The sequence below is a fragment of the Myotis nattereri genome (genome assembly GCF_964212035.1).
Source record: "Myotis nattereri genome assembly, chromosome: 4".
In the NCBI taxonomy this organism is placed as follows: domain Eukaryota; kingdom Metazoa; phylum Chordata; class Mammalia; order Chiroptera; family Vespertilionidae; genus Myotis; species Myotis nattereri.
In genome coordinates, this window is record NC_138079.1 from 79,938,083 (window position 1) to 79,952,942 (window position 14,860).

The window sequence follows — 14,860 nt, forward strand, 5'->3', positions numbered from 1 at the left end:
AACAGTTTTGGGAACAAATCCTTGTATTAAACAGAGAGCTGTCTGGAGTAAGGGTAAGGGTAGTAGTTGAATAGCTTTTCACATGCATGTCACGTCCTTTCACTTTATTCTCTTGCTGTGGTCACCCTCGTGGACAGTCTAGCGAGGGCAAAATATCTCTAACGCTCAGCACACCGGGTCCCATTCTCCTCCCTCCGGCCCCGCCCCTCCAGGTCCACTCCTTCGCCAACACTTCACCCTCCTACTCGCGCTCAGGATCAGAGGGGCGGGGACATGGGTGTTAAAGGGGCTCTGCGACCAATCCGCGTGCGTCTGGGACAGCCCGATGACGTAGCCAAGCTCCAATCCGCATTCTGGGGGTGGGGCTGAAGTCCGACGGGCGCCACGCAAGGCAGGAGGAGGAGACACCCTGGTGGAAGCACGTGACCTGGGTCTGGAGCCGGAAGCTTCCTATCTGGTAGGGAGCGCCCCCATCACCTAAGGCAGCGATGGTGAGTGAGGGCGCATGCGCCGGAGGACGCGCTGGGGGCTCCTTGTCCCTGTCCCCCAGTCTCTTTAGTTGCCCCTTCCTTGGCCGGCAGTCTGTCGTCACCTCCTCTTTGCCCCTGGACGGAGAGGGATTGTTGAGGGCTGAGGAGGGATCTGTGGGAGGTTGTGGTCTGCGGAGGAGGAGCTGGCCACATGGCGAATTGGAAAGGGGGCAGGAGAGAGAGGCCAGTGGGGCTGCGAACGCGTCGGGGGTAGCAAACGGTGGGATGTGAAAGAACAAGGGAGCCCAAGAGCAGGGGTGAGGACACATCGAGGTTCAAGATCAGTGCTGCCCTACCTGGTCTGGCTCAGTGGATAGAGTGTAGGCCCGCGGACTGAAGGGTCCTAGGTTCGGTTGGGGTCGCGGGCACATGCCCGGGTTGCGGGTTGCGGGCCGGAGCCCCAGTAGGGGGCGTGCAGGAGGCAGCCAATCAATGATTCTCTCTCAGCATGGATGTTTCTATCGCTCCCTCTCCCTTCCTCTCTGAAATCAATAAAAACATATTTTTAAAAAGAAAAAATGCCATTCTTTTAAAATATATATATATTTATTGATTTCAGAGCGGAAGGGAGAGAAATATCCATGATGAGAGAACCATTGGTTCAGGCATGTGCCCTTGACCGAAGTCGAACCTGGGACCCTTCAGTCTGCAGGCAGACGCTCTATCCATTGAACCAAACCAGCTAGGGCAAGAAAATACCATTCTTTAAAAATATAAAAAAAAAAAAAAATCCGTGTTGAAGGCCATGTAAAGGGAATGGGAAAAGGGTCTGGAATGGCCCTGGCCTGGGAAAAAGAACGTCTCGGGCAGGTCATGAGAGACTTGGGTTGCAAGTGAAGAGAATCGAGGCCATCCTCCTAGCAGTGCTTCTGATTGCATCTTTCCCCACTAGACTTCTGCCCTGACCCACGGGCTGGAGCGAATTCCTGATCAGCTCGGCTACCTGGTGCTGAGCGAAGGCGCAGTGCTGGCGGTGCGTTCTGGGCAAAAGGGGTGGGGGTGGGGGAGTCCCCCCAAGTACACATGGCCGGGTGATTCCTTCTAACATTGCCCAGTTGAGACTAATTTCCCGTTATTCTTGGTCATAATTGGTATAGTAAGTTTTTAATAATTAAATCTCTGGAATCTCAGTATGGTAGTTATTCTGAGGTAAAAGGGTTTTACCAACTTTACCAAAGTCAGACAACCAGTTACAGGTTTGTTGATAACTTGTATTACCCAAGTATTTATTGAGGAGGCTTTGTATTTTGTTCCATAGTACAATGTAGTGTTAGCTCGCTAGAAGTTTTCAGTCTAGCTAGAGAGACAGGCTTAAGGTCAAAAGCTTAAAGCAATGCCAGTGGTCAAGACAACTGAAAGAGTTCAGAAAATGAAGGATTCAACCCTTAAGGTTATAACTTGTGTTGTGACAAGGAGTCCTTGAAGGACAAAAAATTCAGCTGGGCTTAACGGAAGAATGGTGTGAACAGGCAGAAAAGGAGATGGCTGAGATGGATATATTTGCAGGAGTGATGCCTGTTTTGATAGTGGGTTTATGTTGAAAAGTTTGGAAAGGTTTGGGGTAAGAAAAGGATGTGTAAGAAAAGATCTGATTGTGGAGGCCTTTCAAGACTGGGGCAATAGGAGCTTTGAAGGGTTTTTTAACAGAAACATGAGCTGATAAAATAGTTGAGCCAGACTGTTCTATTAGGTGTGAAGGTGGACTGGAAGGGGAGGAATCCAGAAGCAGGAAGGCTGTTGCAGAAGGAAATCTGTGTATGAGTATGGACTGGTGGCACTGAGAAGGAGCAAGGAGAGAAGAGAATTTAAAGGAAGAATCAATATATCTTCATAATGACTAGAGATAGGTAACAGAGGAGATACTTCTCTATTTAGTCTGACTTTGAACTCAAGCTAACAATGATGGTTCCTTTAACAGGAAATTACTAAAGGAAGTTTACTGAGGAATGGGAGCGGTAAGGGGAATTTTGATGGCTTAACTTTAGACTTCGAGTTTGACATAAAACAACAGCAGTTAATATGTATTGCTAAGAGCTGTTTTAAGCACCTCACCAATATTATCTCACATAACCCTCAAGAGCCCATATGATAGATGCTGTTGTCTCTAATTTACTGATAAGGAAACTGAGGTACAGAGTGTCTAAGAGAGCAAAGGGCACTGAACTTAACCTAGTGGGAGGCTCATCTCAAGGAGGTAAAGAGAAGTTGTGACAGCCACCTGAAAAGAGGAAGCGCAGGCCACTGTGATATGATTACCCAAGGGCAATGTAATGGGGGGCGGGGGGGGATGTGTTTGTGTCAAGGACAAAAGGGATATTTGTTTCAGATTCTGCAGACAATGCAACAAGTGGGAAGCCAGGAAAAGATAGAGCCTTGAAAGTCAGTGATGTTTGAGAATGTGGTTTTATCAAATAAATGGCAACAGGGAGAGAAATCAAATTTCAAGGGATTAAAAAAGAATGGGCAGTAAAGAAATGGATGAGTCACAGCTTACCGGGGGAAGCCCAGTATAAGCATGAGAACCAGTATGACATCTAGAAGGGCAACAACATCACAGGAAAGTTTTAGGTTTGTTTCCAAAACGGCTGACCTCGAGGGTACTAGGAAATGGAGAGGAAGAGGGTACCAATGCCAAAGCCAAAGTGGTTCCTGAAATTCTTTCCCAATTCTGTTCCCTAATTTCTGCCATCCTCCCTCCCCGTCTGCATGCAGTCATCTGGGGATCTAGAGAATGATGAGCAGGCAGCCAGCGCCATCTCTGAGCTGGTCAGCACAGCCTGCGGTTTCCGGCTACACCACGGCATGAACATACCCTTCAAGCGCCTGTCGGGTGAGCCCCATCCCCTGCCCCTACTGGTGGTGATAGGAAGTAGGGTGCTCCCAGAGGTGGGGTGCTGTCCTCAGGGAAAAAGCACTGGTCTCCTATCAACCTCCCACCATCTCCCCCTGGGGTCCCTGGTTCTGGCCACTTTCTTCTCTTTGGGATTCACCCCTGCATTAGAAGTATGAGAAAGTAAGAGAAGGGTACTGAATGCAGACGTCCCATCTTCAGATCTCTGAGTGTCAAACCATCTCATTTCTTTGGCTCTTGATCCCAGCCAGTTTGTGTATGACCCCGTGGAGGCCATTACACCCCACTAACTCTGTCTTCCCTTCCCTCTCCCGGGGTTTGGGAAGGTGTGTCTCCCCTCCAGTGGTCTTTGGAGAACACACGCTGCTGGTGACCGTGTCAGGACAGAGGGTGTTTGTGGTGAAGAGGCAGAACCGAGGCCGGGAGCCCATTGATGTCTGAGCCTGCCAAGGGTGATTGGGTCCGTGAACCTCTGTGATGAGGAAGATGCAACCTCCTCTTTCTCGGCCTGAGGCCAGACCTAAGGCTTTCTGCTCACCCTCTCCCCACACCCCATCACCTGAAAGGGCAGAGGCTTGGTGACTCTGTGCTGTGTTAAGAAGAGGGAGGACAAGGGGGCCTCCCTCTCTCCTAATAAACATGTCTGATGTTCCCAGACCCAGGGATGTGTGTATGGGGGTTGGGAGGTGCTACACCCATGTCTTCTGCCTTTTAAGAGGAAAGTCATGTAATTCAGCCCAAACTGGTGGAGCTAGGCTATCTCTGAGCATATCAAACTGAGAATCAAAAGAAAAAAAATGGGGGAAGGGAGCAGACAGGAGCTATTTGGTATGCATGCTGAAGGGAATCATTCTGAGCTCTGGGCTCTGCTCCTTCCACCAACACACAAACAACAGTCATTCTCCCTCCTGAACAGGCATTTAATAGACTTATTTCAGTTGGAAGCAGTAGTTGGAGAATAAGTTACAGGGACAGACAAAAAACAAAAACAAAACCCACACAACTTAAAGTGCTTCAGGCTGCAAACGTAAACATGAGGGGCAGGAGGAGGCCACCTAGCTATCTCCCCTCCCCTCTGAGACAGGAGGGTCATTGTCTGGGTCCCTTTACCATCACCACCCTCTAATCTCAGCCCTCAGGACGGGGGAGGGGGGATTTCAGAGGCAGGAAAGACAACTTAATAGGAATGAGAAAACACTTTGTAAACTTAGAACCAGGGAGCAAGGTGGGGAATCAAGGGAGCTCTTGGAACCCTTGCCCTGACCAAGGGGTGGGACCAGCCCTCCCAGGAAGTCAGGGAAATACTGTTGGTTTAGTGCTGCAGCCATACCCGCCCATTTCACAGCTTTTCCCTCAGCAGACACAGACAGGCTGCGGCCTCCTCACCCACAGTGGGAGGCATCCCTAAGGAGGCACAGTCTGGAACAAGGACCCCCTCCAGAGGCATTCGATTTCTGGGAGTAGAAGAGCCGCCAAAGTGCTACTTTACAGGCTCCACCACCAGGACTTTGCACTCGCGCTTGGCAATCTTGTCCAGAGAGAGCACGGCCTTTTCTGGGGGCAGGTAGAGGGGGCGGCCGACTGGGGAGGCCACAGGGGGTGTGATGGCCCTGCGCTCCATCACACTGCCGGACCTGGAGGAAGGCAGAGAACGTGGGCTCCAGTTAGACCTCAGGACCGCTTCCTGCTCCCGCTCCAGTGCCGGCCTCTACTGAGTCCAGTGGCTCCCCTCCCTCGGTTCCATACCTCATGAGGTGGCTGCGGGAAGGCTGTTGGTGAGAGAAGGACTGAGAGCGGCCCAGGCTAGCCTGGTGCCTCTCCACCAAGTCGCGGACAGCTGGGCTGCTGGGACTGCTCTTTCGAGAGAGGGGCCGGGCCTCGGGTGGAGGGTGGGACACACTCGCAGTGAACTGTAGCTTCAGTTTCATGTGCTGGCTCAGCTGGGGTGGAAAGACACAGATCAGCATTCCCACTTGGCTTCCAGGCCCCAGACCTCCTTTCAAATCACCTTTCCCCTTGGCAGACCAATATTGGATCTAAATCCCACCTTCCTTTGGCCTGGCTTTAGTGCCATCCATTGTATTTCCTCTCCAGCAGCTAGCAGCCCTGATGCCTCCTATCCCAACATTCTGCATCACCCACCACACCGTCCACCCCGTCTCCAGTGGGCACCTCCCCAACCCACCTCAAAGAGCCCTGTCCTTAGAGCCTGGAAGGCTACACTGAAGGTGAGGGCACTGCCCTTCCGGGAAAAGCCAAGGTTGTTGAGGGGCGTGTGGCAGACAATGGAGTCTAGGGCAGCCTGCATGGCCCGCCGGTCCTCCTCACACAGCTGCTTTCCTGGGGGGCAGAAACAGCGACCAGTAAACATCTGTATAATGTTCCTCAGCAAGGGGCTTCCATGAGCACCGTCTTGATTGATCTTCAAAGTCACCCTGTGGAGTAAACTGAGTATATCTTTTGCCAAATGTTATAAATAACAGCTGATATTTATTGTGTGCTGAGGTCTATTCTAACCACTTCATATTCATTAACTCTTTAAAAATCACCATAACATCCTCATGGTGGGGGAGGGGGGAAGAGCAGTATTATTTTCTCCTTTTTAGGGATGAGGGAGCTGAGGTTCAGAGAGGGTAAGTAACCACCCAGGGTCACACAGCTTGTAAATGACGGAGGTAGAAATCAAACATACCAGGGAGCTAGCATCGGTGCCAGTGCTCTTAAATCATCCTGCCTCGCTGCCTCTCTCAATTTTCTGTCTGTGACACGAGCCAGAGCAGCCTGCCACATGTCACCCACCTCCATGGCTTCTTCCTTTCCCCTCCCCTCCTTCGGGACAAAGGCCCAGCCTGGCGGCACCCTACCAGCCTGTGCGTGCTCCGGGGTCCACACGAGCCTCACAGCAAGGAAGTCTTGGAGATTGTTGAGCAGCGTGTAAGTCACCGTGAAACGCTCATAGGTCCGAACTGGGGACTCACAAGAAGCAGTCATCACAAAGCACGGGCGGTCCAGGCGAATGCTGGGCAGGCTGGAAGCGGTGAGAGAGGAAAGCAGGATGTATGTGTTTTGAAACAAAGATGAACAGGGTGGTCCCACCAAAGGTTCCCACACACTCACCGGTAGTGGGTGTAGATGCTCTGGGTGAAGGGCAGCTTTGGGGTGGACCACTGAACCACAGCAATCAAGGGGACTTCTAGGCCCTGTGGGAGGAGCAGAGGGAAGCATCATGGGTAACAGAGATCCCCTCTCATCTCAGGTAACACCCTGGCCTTTCCCTCACACTGCTTTTTCATTTTTTTGTTAATCCTCGCCCGAGGATATTTTCCCATTAATTTTTAGAGAGACTGGAAGGGAGGGGGAAAGAGAGAGAGAAACATCGATGTGGGCTGTTTCCCATATGAGCCCTGACCAGGGCCAGGGATTGAGCCTGCAAACCAAGTATGTGCCCTTGCCCGGAATCAAACTCAGGACCCGTCAGTCCACCAGGCTAAACCAGCTAGGACCCACTGCTTTTTCTTTTTCTTTTTCTTTTTTTAAATATATTTTATTGATTTTTCACAGAGAGGAAGGGAGAGGGATACAGAGCCAGAAACATCAATGAGAGAAAAACATCGATTCAGCTGCCTCCTGCACGCCCCCCACTGGGGATGCGCCCGCAACCCAGGTACATGCCCTTGACCGGAATCGAGCCTGGGACCCTTCAGTCCGCAGGCCGACGCTCCATCCGCTGAGCCAAACCGGTCAGGGCCCACTGCTTTTTCTTAACCTGTTTCCTTGAAATCACCAGCCCCTTATACTCACCTCCTTGGCCCCTGGAGGTGGCTGCTCACCCACTCGCAGCTGAAACAGGAAGTTGTGTTCCTCTAGGGCACTGAGTGGGCAGGGGAAGCAGCCAGAGGTACCAGGAAGCCGACAGAAGGAGCCCATGGAGACCTCCCCAGATTGGTGACTAGTTCAGAAGAAAGGGGACAGAGCTGGGTCTTTCCAGGCCAGATCTCTCAGCCCTGCCCTCAGCCCCACCACTTTGCAGCCCTGCCCCTTCCCAGGACCTCACCAGACATTGTCCACCAGCAGCACAGAGCCATCGGGCATGACAGGTAGATAACTGGCATTGAAGTTTGGGAGAATACGAATATCCCAGATGGAAATTTCCTCTTGGGAAGAGCTGTTCAGCACTGTCGAAGGTAACCAGCACAGTGATTATCTGGACCCCTCAGATCCCACCTTAATCCCCCAAAATGAACCTTTCCCCCAAGTCTGCACAGGGTATCTGCCACCCAGTCATTGCCCTTGCTGCTACCCAAGACCTTAGCCACCAATCTGCTCACCCTTGAGAACAGTCAAGTGTTTTCCAGCCACAGTGAACTGCCGGCATTTCAGAACTGGAGGGGGCAGCAGAGTCAGCAGGGTACTCACTGCGGGAGAGGGCAGGGGCAAGAGCAAGAATTGATGGGCTGGGCCTGGGCACAGACCTCACCTCCAACCCAGTTCTAACATTTCTCTTAATGCCGCTCCAGCATTTTCTCCCTGCGTTCTCCCCACCTTGGGCCTTGAAAGCACTCTGCTCTCCCCGGAAGGTCTCCCCAGGAAATCGGGTCTGCAGCAAGCGCAGGTAGCCTTGGTCTCTGACCTCTGGTGCCTCCACCTCCCGCTTCCACACAGTCACTACAATCTGAGCAAAAGGGACACAGGGCCACCATCAAGAGGAGAGGTAGCCAGCCAGCCTTAGAGAGGACATCTGGAGGAGGAGAAGGGCTTCACCCCTTGCCAATCTTACCTTGGCCTTAGGTGTCCCGGGGGGCAGTCTATCCAGTGAAACAGTGAGTGGGAAGATGACCTCATCTGTGGACACAATTGGCTCTTCCACAGGCAGCTAGGGGTGTGAAAGGGGTGGAGAGGTCAGCAGAGGGGCAGTTCCCCTTAAGAGGTGCCCAGTTCCCTCCTCATCCATCATCTGCCCCCAGCTTCCCCCCGATGTCCCCCTCCTCTCCGGTCTCTGGAGCCCAGCAAATCACCCCTGGTCCTGTGCCGTGTCACCCCGGGTCCTCACCGTGGTCACTCCCCCTGAGGTAGCAGGGCCCGGGCCGTGGGTGAGAAGGGGGCTGCAGCCTCGAAACAGCCCCCCACCGCCCGGATCCCCGCCCCCTGGGGGTTCGGGATCCTGGTCGCCGGGGCCGCCGCCGGCGCTGACCGAGGCCAGGGCTGCCAGGGCGGTGGCCAGTTCTGCCCAGGCCCCTCGGGAGCCCAAGCCCGGGCCGCCCCCGGCGCCGGAGCCCGCGCCCCCCCGGCAGCGAAGCACCAGCAGGAAGCGGACAGTCTCCCCCAGGTAGAGGTGGTTGCGCCGGGGCAGCGCCCGGTACCGGCCCGGGTCCCCCGCCAGCTCCGCGCGCGGCGGCAGCGGCACGGCCGGGAAGTACATCGAGTAGTCGCACTGGGACTCCATGGGGGCGAGGGCTGCACGGCCGGCGGGGAGGACCGGCACCCGCCGGCCCAGAGACCCCCCGGGGCCGGGAACCGGGACCACGAACCCGGAACCGAGACCCCGCGGGGCCGGAGCCGGGCGCCCTGAGAATGACTGGAGAAAAGCCGGAAGCGGAAGGGAGGGGGCGTGGCCTGAGGCCCCGGAATCGGTGAGTGACGGGACCCTGGAGGAGAGGGGCGGGGTGCGGCGGCGGCTAGATTGCAGCAAGAAGGATTCGGGAGAGACTCTAGACGGGCTTTTTGGAGAATATGAAAAAGAACCCTCTCCACCCCCGCGTCTCGCATGAAGATGCAGCATCCCCTTCCCTTTCTGCTCTACATAAAGCAAGTCCAAGTTTCAAATTATTTATTCATTCAACAAACATTTCATAGTGAAATGAGCGTAGCTCAGTAACAAACATTTCATAGAGACATGGACGGATTATTCCAGTCCACCGTGTCCCGACCGTCCTCTGGCTTAAATCATGGTTTGCTCCTCCAGGGAGCCTTTGAGTGCTACATGGACCTGCCAGGGGGCTGGACAGGGGAAGGGGCGAAGGGGGATGGAGGGGTGCTGCTGGGAGCTGAACAGCTGGAGTCCTTGGCACAGCCTGGAGGACTCTGGGCCCACACCCATGCCAGGTTCCAGTCGTCCTGCAGGGAGCAGACTTGCTTTCTCAGGGAAGCAGAAATGTCCTCTGGCTGTCCCACACTGGTCACATGTGTCCTGTAGCTTAGCTGCTGTTTAACCTAAGACTCAGTGGTCTAACGCCTAGGGGGCGAGTAGCTTTGAAGTCTTGAAGGGCAGAGAGACTTTTGGAGGGAACTGCTTGGCATCTAGCTTGTCCTTGTACTGTAGCTCTGGGGTAGCCAGGCGCTCACACTCCTCCTGGTCTTGGAGGCTCAGTCCGCTCCGAAGTGCATAGCCCAAAACCTTACCTGACCCAAACTGGAAAGGGCGGAACCGACGGTCAGTGATGTACTTGGGGTCTAAAGCCTCACCACCCAGCAGACAATGTTTAGCCAGGGCCTCTCGGCGAGCCCTGAGCTCTGCCACTGCACTCTCCAGCCGACCCTGGCCGTATTGTTTTATTCGTGTCCACAGACTGCGGTTGAAGTGAACATAAAGAGCCCAGTCCAGATTGTTCCAGACTCGAGCCCGTGCAGTTAGTTGCCTGTCCTCAGTGGTCAGTCCACCATTGCTGACAGCATTTCCGCCCTGTTCACTTCCAGCCTGGGCATTGTGCATGAAGCCCACCACATCATCTAGACCCCAGCACAGGGCATCTGCCAGCAGAACCAATGACTCATCAAAGTACTCGGCCACCAAGACCAAGTCAAAGACAGAGTCCAACCAGGCCAGACTCCACTGGACGAAGGATGAAGACCCCAAATCTAAAGCAGCGGGGCTGGACGTCTGGCTGTGACCATCAGCAGTGGTGGGAGCAGGATGGAAGAGAGCATTGGGATCCAGGGTGTGGGCTCGAGAGCCGGTACCAGAAGGCAGGACGTGCAGCTCTGGGGGGTTGGGGTCTCTGGGGAGATGAGGATATCCTCTCTTGGTCCTCATCTCTGGGGGGAATGGGAGGCCAAAGTCAAACCATAGCAAGTTGCGCGCATAATGGTCTCCACGGGCCCCAGGTCGGTAGAAGGCTCGAGGATTAGCTAGGAAGGCAGCCAAGGAAGGTGCCTTGCGGAAGGCTGATGAGGTGGATTTATAGTAGGAGAAGGCAGAGCGGGCCAGAGCCGCTGGGTCTCGGACAATGGAAAAGAAGAAGCTGTCAGAAGGCATGACCTGAAGTACCTGCAGAGGAGAGAAAACAGTCATGGGGAGAAAGAAGTGGACCAGGAAGAAAAGAAGTGTAAGCCCAATGCCCGAAGATCTCCCAGCCTCCTGACAGCTCTAATAGGAACCCCCAACTTTTTTCACTAGCTGACAGATCTTGGGCAAGTTACTAATGTCTCTGAGACTCAATTTGCTCATCTACAAAATGGGGATACTTCTATCTTCCTTCCAAGCTCATTATGGATTAAAGAATATGAAGGAACCTGGAACGTGGGAAGCTCCTGGAGAACATGTATTTTCTTTGGCATTACTGTCTTCCTTGGTCAGTAAAATCTCTAAGAAGCAAACTTTGTGTTCACTTCTCCAACAAAAAAACTATTAAGAGTCTACCCTGGGACTCTTGGTCCCTGCTCCAAAAAAGAAACCGGGCTCAGGCCTCTTCAGTGGGGGTGGGGATCACTGGCAGCAAAGGGAAGAAAGGGGCAACCATAATGCTGTCTCAGGTATAGGTGTCAGGTGGGCAGACAAGCCCAGGATGGCTGAAGGACAGGGCACTTCTGGGGCTCCTGGGCATCTTGGAGAGCAAAAGACACTTCTGGACTGGACACCGGGGAGCCATGGTCACCTCGTAGGGAGTTGCCCTGAGGCCTGGAACATTGGATTTCACTTCTCAGCAAGAAGGAAGGTGGGAAACAGGTTGAGCCAGGCAGGTGCACATTAGAAACCAGCTCCCGGGCTCCCTGAAGGGTTTCTGCCTCTGAATGTGACTGTCATTGAACCTGACTCTCTGACATGATATCCTCCAATCTGCTCTGCTATTATGGTCAAGTCTGCAGGGCAGAGCCAATGAACTGTGTCTCTTTGAAGGAAGAAGAGAACAGTGCAGAGAATAATCTGTGGCATCAGGTGGACCTAGAATAAAATCCCAATTCAGCCATTTACCAGTTAGGTAACTTTGGGCAGTTTATTGAACTTCCGCCATCTATAAATTGGGGTTAACACTTACCTTGAAGAATGTGGAAATACATGGAACGCGATAGGTATTCAGATGAATGATGGTGACAATGAAGAGCCTCATCCTAATCTTTGGAAAAACCTGCCTCAAAGGTCATTGTCATTGCCTCACTCCCAGTAACGGGCCCTCCTTGCCCATTCGATCACACTCATGTTCCTCAGCTGCTTTCTCGAGCTCCTACTTAATCAGCAGTGGGTCTGCAACCCCCACTGAAGTTCTACCACACACACACACACACACACACACACACACACACACACCTTACACACACATCCACACCACCACGTCTTTGCTGATATTTTACTCCCTCTAAGAATGCCTAGTGTTCTTCTTACTACAAAATCATGTCCATCCTTTCCTTTAAAACCTGCCTCTCCAGAAATCCCCACCTCTTTCTGATGAATATTCTCACAATTCCAAATACAAACATGTATATGCACATATGTCACGGAAGGCACTTTGACTTTGGAGCAGATGGGCCTGGGTTCAAATCTGGCTAAGAGATCAATCACTTAGCTTCTCAGAATCTCGACCCCCTCTTCTGTATAATGGAGGCACTCATAATGTCTTCCTGGCAAGGCGATGATAAGATTAGTACCCAGAATTCAGGAAGTATTCAATAAAAGTTAGTCCCTTCCCTTACGTTTTCATTTGCACATTGACTTTCTTCCTCCAAGAACTCTCAGGTTTCTGTGTGTTCAGATGAACACGTGAGTCCATGTACCTGTCTCCCCCTTTAGAACTGAGGCTGAGGGTGTCAGGGCTGGGCTATGGCTTGGCATATACCCGATTCTCAAAATCTGGCAGACATGGTGAGGGGAGTGAGAGGAAGATAGGTCAGAGGGCAGTGGCTAAGCAGAGGTCCTGGTGGTATCAATGGAAGGGGCTAAGAAGGGAAAGGGGCACCTAGAGGGAGAGTTTGGGGGTGGGATTCAGACTTGGCAGAGTGCTGACACCAGCTAGATAAATTGGTCAAGGAGGGAGACTGGAGTATGCACCAGATGGGAGGGGGCAGGACTTCAGCTCTCAGAAACTACTGGGGAAGGGATAGCTGAGGGGAGAATAGGAAACTTCACCTTTGTGGCCCCCTGTCCACCTTCTGGGTGAGGTGACTCCTGGGGGCCCCCCATGCCTAGGGCCTTCTCCACTGATGGTCTTGGCCACAGGCCTGACCCCATCTCTCTCCAGTCCCACCCACACCCTCGACACCTCTCACCTCTTTCAGGTTGAACCTCATGTGATGACAGAGGATGTGGAAGGGGGACTGGGTGCCTCCACCCTGAGGGTGGTAGCCTTTGACCCAAGAGGCCTGGAAAAGCCTTGGGTAGCCAAACTGGTAGCGGGCAGGGAGGGCGAAGCGCAGCCCACGTTGGTCCCCGTAGCGGTGAAGCAGGCTTAGCACAGAGCTGCTCCCAGATTTATGCGTCTTCAGGAATACTAGTCGTTGCCGGGGAGGACAGGTTGGAACAGCCGGTCCTGGGGATGGGGCCCAGGGCTGTCGGAGCTGCAGCCCAGGTAACCTGGGGAGAGACGGGAGGGAAAGTACCCTGTCCCTCACCAGCAGGTGGATGGGCGTCTTGTGGGGCAAGGACAGAGGGTGCAGAGCCTCCTCCAAGTTCCCAGGAGTCACAGCCCCAGATAGAATTGGGAGGAGCAAGTGGGGGGGGGGCGGGGGATCTATCAGGCATTGGGACAAGATGAAACTCACCTCCTTTGGAAGGGCCCACCCCAGAGCTGGAGGGCAAATCCGATGGTCATGAAGACTCCCAAAGCCACCCCCAGGCTCCGAGGCCCCCAGAGGCGCATGGTCCTGGTAGGAGACAGAGGGCCCATGTGGCACAGGGAAGGGTGACAGAGCGAGGGCCAGGCAAAGAGGCAGAGACAGCTGTGCAGCCACAGAAGGTGCAGATTCGAGATTGGGGGTCATTCCCCAGGCCTGTTTGCAGCCCTGGTTGAGTCTGCCCCCTGAGTTAGCAGATTTTTGCCTCTGTCAGCGTCTAGAAGGGAAATGAGGGGAAGGAGGGAGTCTAAGGAGAGGGTAGAGCCTTCTCTCCTGCTGTTACAGCGAGGACTAATTCAGAGGAGGGTGTTGGTGAGGGTGTGTGCTCTCTACACCCAGATCTAGGTGGCCCCACAACTACTCCTCTGCCGTCTGCCTCCAGCTTCTCCAACCGCCTATAGTTTCTCCCCGAGCCTCCGGGATTTGGAAGGAAAGGAGGGAAAGAGAGAGACCCTGCAAGAAAGATCAGACCAATCTGTTCAGGACAGTGAGGTGGACATTGCCAGGCCCTGGCTCCTTCCTGAGCTTCTGTCGGGATGAAGAGTCCCATTTGGAGGCTGAGAGGGAAAGCCATAAGGAGGGAATGTGGGTCAGGCAGATGAACCCAGAGAGGTGAGGCCACAGGAGTGACTTTGTAATGAGTAAGAGTCAGTCATCTGGTCTAAATTCAAGCATCTCTTTTCCCTCTCAGCACAGGGCCCACCCCAGTGTGGGAGGGGCTGGGGGAGATGTAGGGTTATTTACAAAACCCAGATCCCCAGACACCCCCCCCCCCCACACACACACACACAACCCACCCACCCCAATCCCATCCCCACTTTCAACCTCATCGGTGCACCCAGAGGAGACTGAGTGGGTGGGGCTGGAGAAGGAGATAAAGATACTGATAGATGAGCATTCAGTTTGGAATTGCTTCCCAGGCCCCAGTTCCCTAATCAGCTGGGAGTCGGACCCACCCCTTCAGATTACAACCCACAACCACGGGCCACAGCCCTTCCAACAAGCCCGGACAGCCCCCTTCCAGGACAGCCAGGAGTAACTCCAGACAGAGAAACCCATATTTGCTACTTAAAGACCTGCCCCCTCTGGCATCCTTCCCCCAACACAGCCCCCAGGATCTAGCCTTGCACTGGGTTTCTGTGTCCAGATTCCTTCTATCCCTTCCACCCATCCCTGTCTCCTCCTATTACCCTCAATTCCAGCCCTCTGTCCCCTCCAGCTTTGGTGATAACCCCCCTCCCCCAAGACTCCTCCCATAAATTCTGGAGTCCTTCCCCTGGCTGCAGCCTCGATGTCACTTGCCCACTCACCAAGCCTCCTGAGGAGCAGCAGGGTAATCAGGATCGGGCCTTCCCCAGCCACCGCCCGGTTCCTCACTCTGCTAAACTTTCCCCATAAACTTTCTCAGCGCCCAAGCTCCTCCCCTCTCCCTCCCTTT

General features: G+C 53.7%; 3 protein-coding genes across 4 annotated transcripts; 1 reads left to right on the forward strand and 2 right to left on the reverse strand.

Annotated features, from left to right (window-relative positions):
* Positions 1-372: 372 nt before the first annotated feature.
* LAMTOR4 (late endosomal/lysosomal adaptor, MAPK and MTOR activator 4) lies at positions 373-4,038 on the forward strand. 2 transcript variants are annotated; one of them, XM_081089138.1, is made up of 4 exons: positions 373-491; positions 1,423-1,503; positions 3,243-3,360; positions 3,708-4,038. In XM_081089138.1, exons 1-4 carry the CDS (start codon positions 489-491, stop codon positions 3,752-3,754), a joined length of 249 nt encoding a protein of 82 aa, XP_080945264.1. In that variant the 5' UTR covers positions 373-488; the 3' UTR covers positions 3,755-4,038. The 2 variants fall into 2 exon arrangements, with proteins under 2 accessions (XP_080945264.1, XP_080945263.1); XM_081089137.1 differs by having other exon boundaries at positions 3,725-4,038.
* Positions 4,039-4,287: 249 nt separating this feature from the next.
* Positions 4,288-8,824, reverse strand: TRAPPC14 (trafficking protein particle complex subunit 14; the record flags this gene model as incomplete). The annotated part of the gene is made up of 11 exons (XM_081089136.1): positions 4,288-5,015; positions 5,128-5,321; positions 5,567-5,721; positions 6,246-6,409; positions 6,499-6,581; positions 7,183-7,330; positions 7,436-7,556; positions 7,710-7,796; positions 7,924-8,053; positions 8,159-8,254; positions 8,432-8,824. 11 exons carry the CDS (start codon positions 8,822-8,824, stop codon positions 4,862-4,864), a joined length of 1,725 nt encoding a protein of 574 aa, XP_080945262.1. The 3' UTR covers positions 4,288-4,861.
* A 369-nt stretch (positions 8,825-9,193) lies between these two features.
* On the reverse strand, positions 9,194-13,475 carry GAL3ST4 (galactose-3-O-sulfotransferase 4; the record flags this gene model as incomplete). Its single annotated transcript, XM_081089909.1, has 3 exons — positions 9,194-10,645; positions 12,859-13,162; positions 13,351-13,475. The coding sequence occupies 3 exons, from the start codon at positions 13,473-13,475 to the stop codon at positions 9,614-9,616; spliced, it is 1,461 nt and encodes a 486-aa protein (XP_080946035.1). The 3' UTR covers positions 9,194-9,613.
* Between the last annotated feature and the right edge of the window lie 1,385 nt (positions 13,476-14,860).

Coding starts and splice junctions, on each gene's coding strand:
- LAMTOR4 (XM_081089137.1), top strand. Junction 1,504..3,242: donor GCGAAGGCGCAGTGCTGGCG/GTGCGTTCTGGG, acceptor GTCTGCATGCAG/TCATCTGGGGATCTAGAGAA. Junction 3,361..3,724: donor ACCCTTCAAGCGCCTGTCGG/GTGAGCCCCATC, acceptor TCTCCCCTCCAG/TGGTCTTTGGAGAACACACG.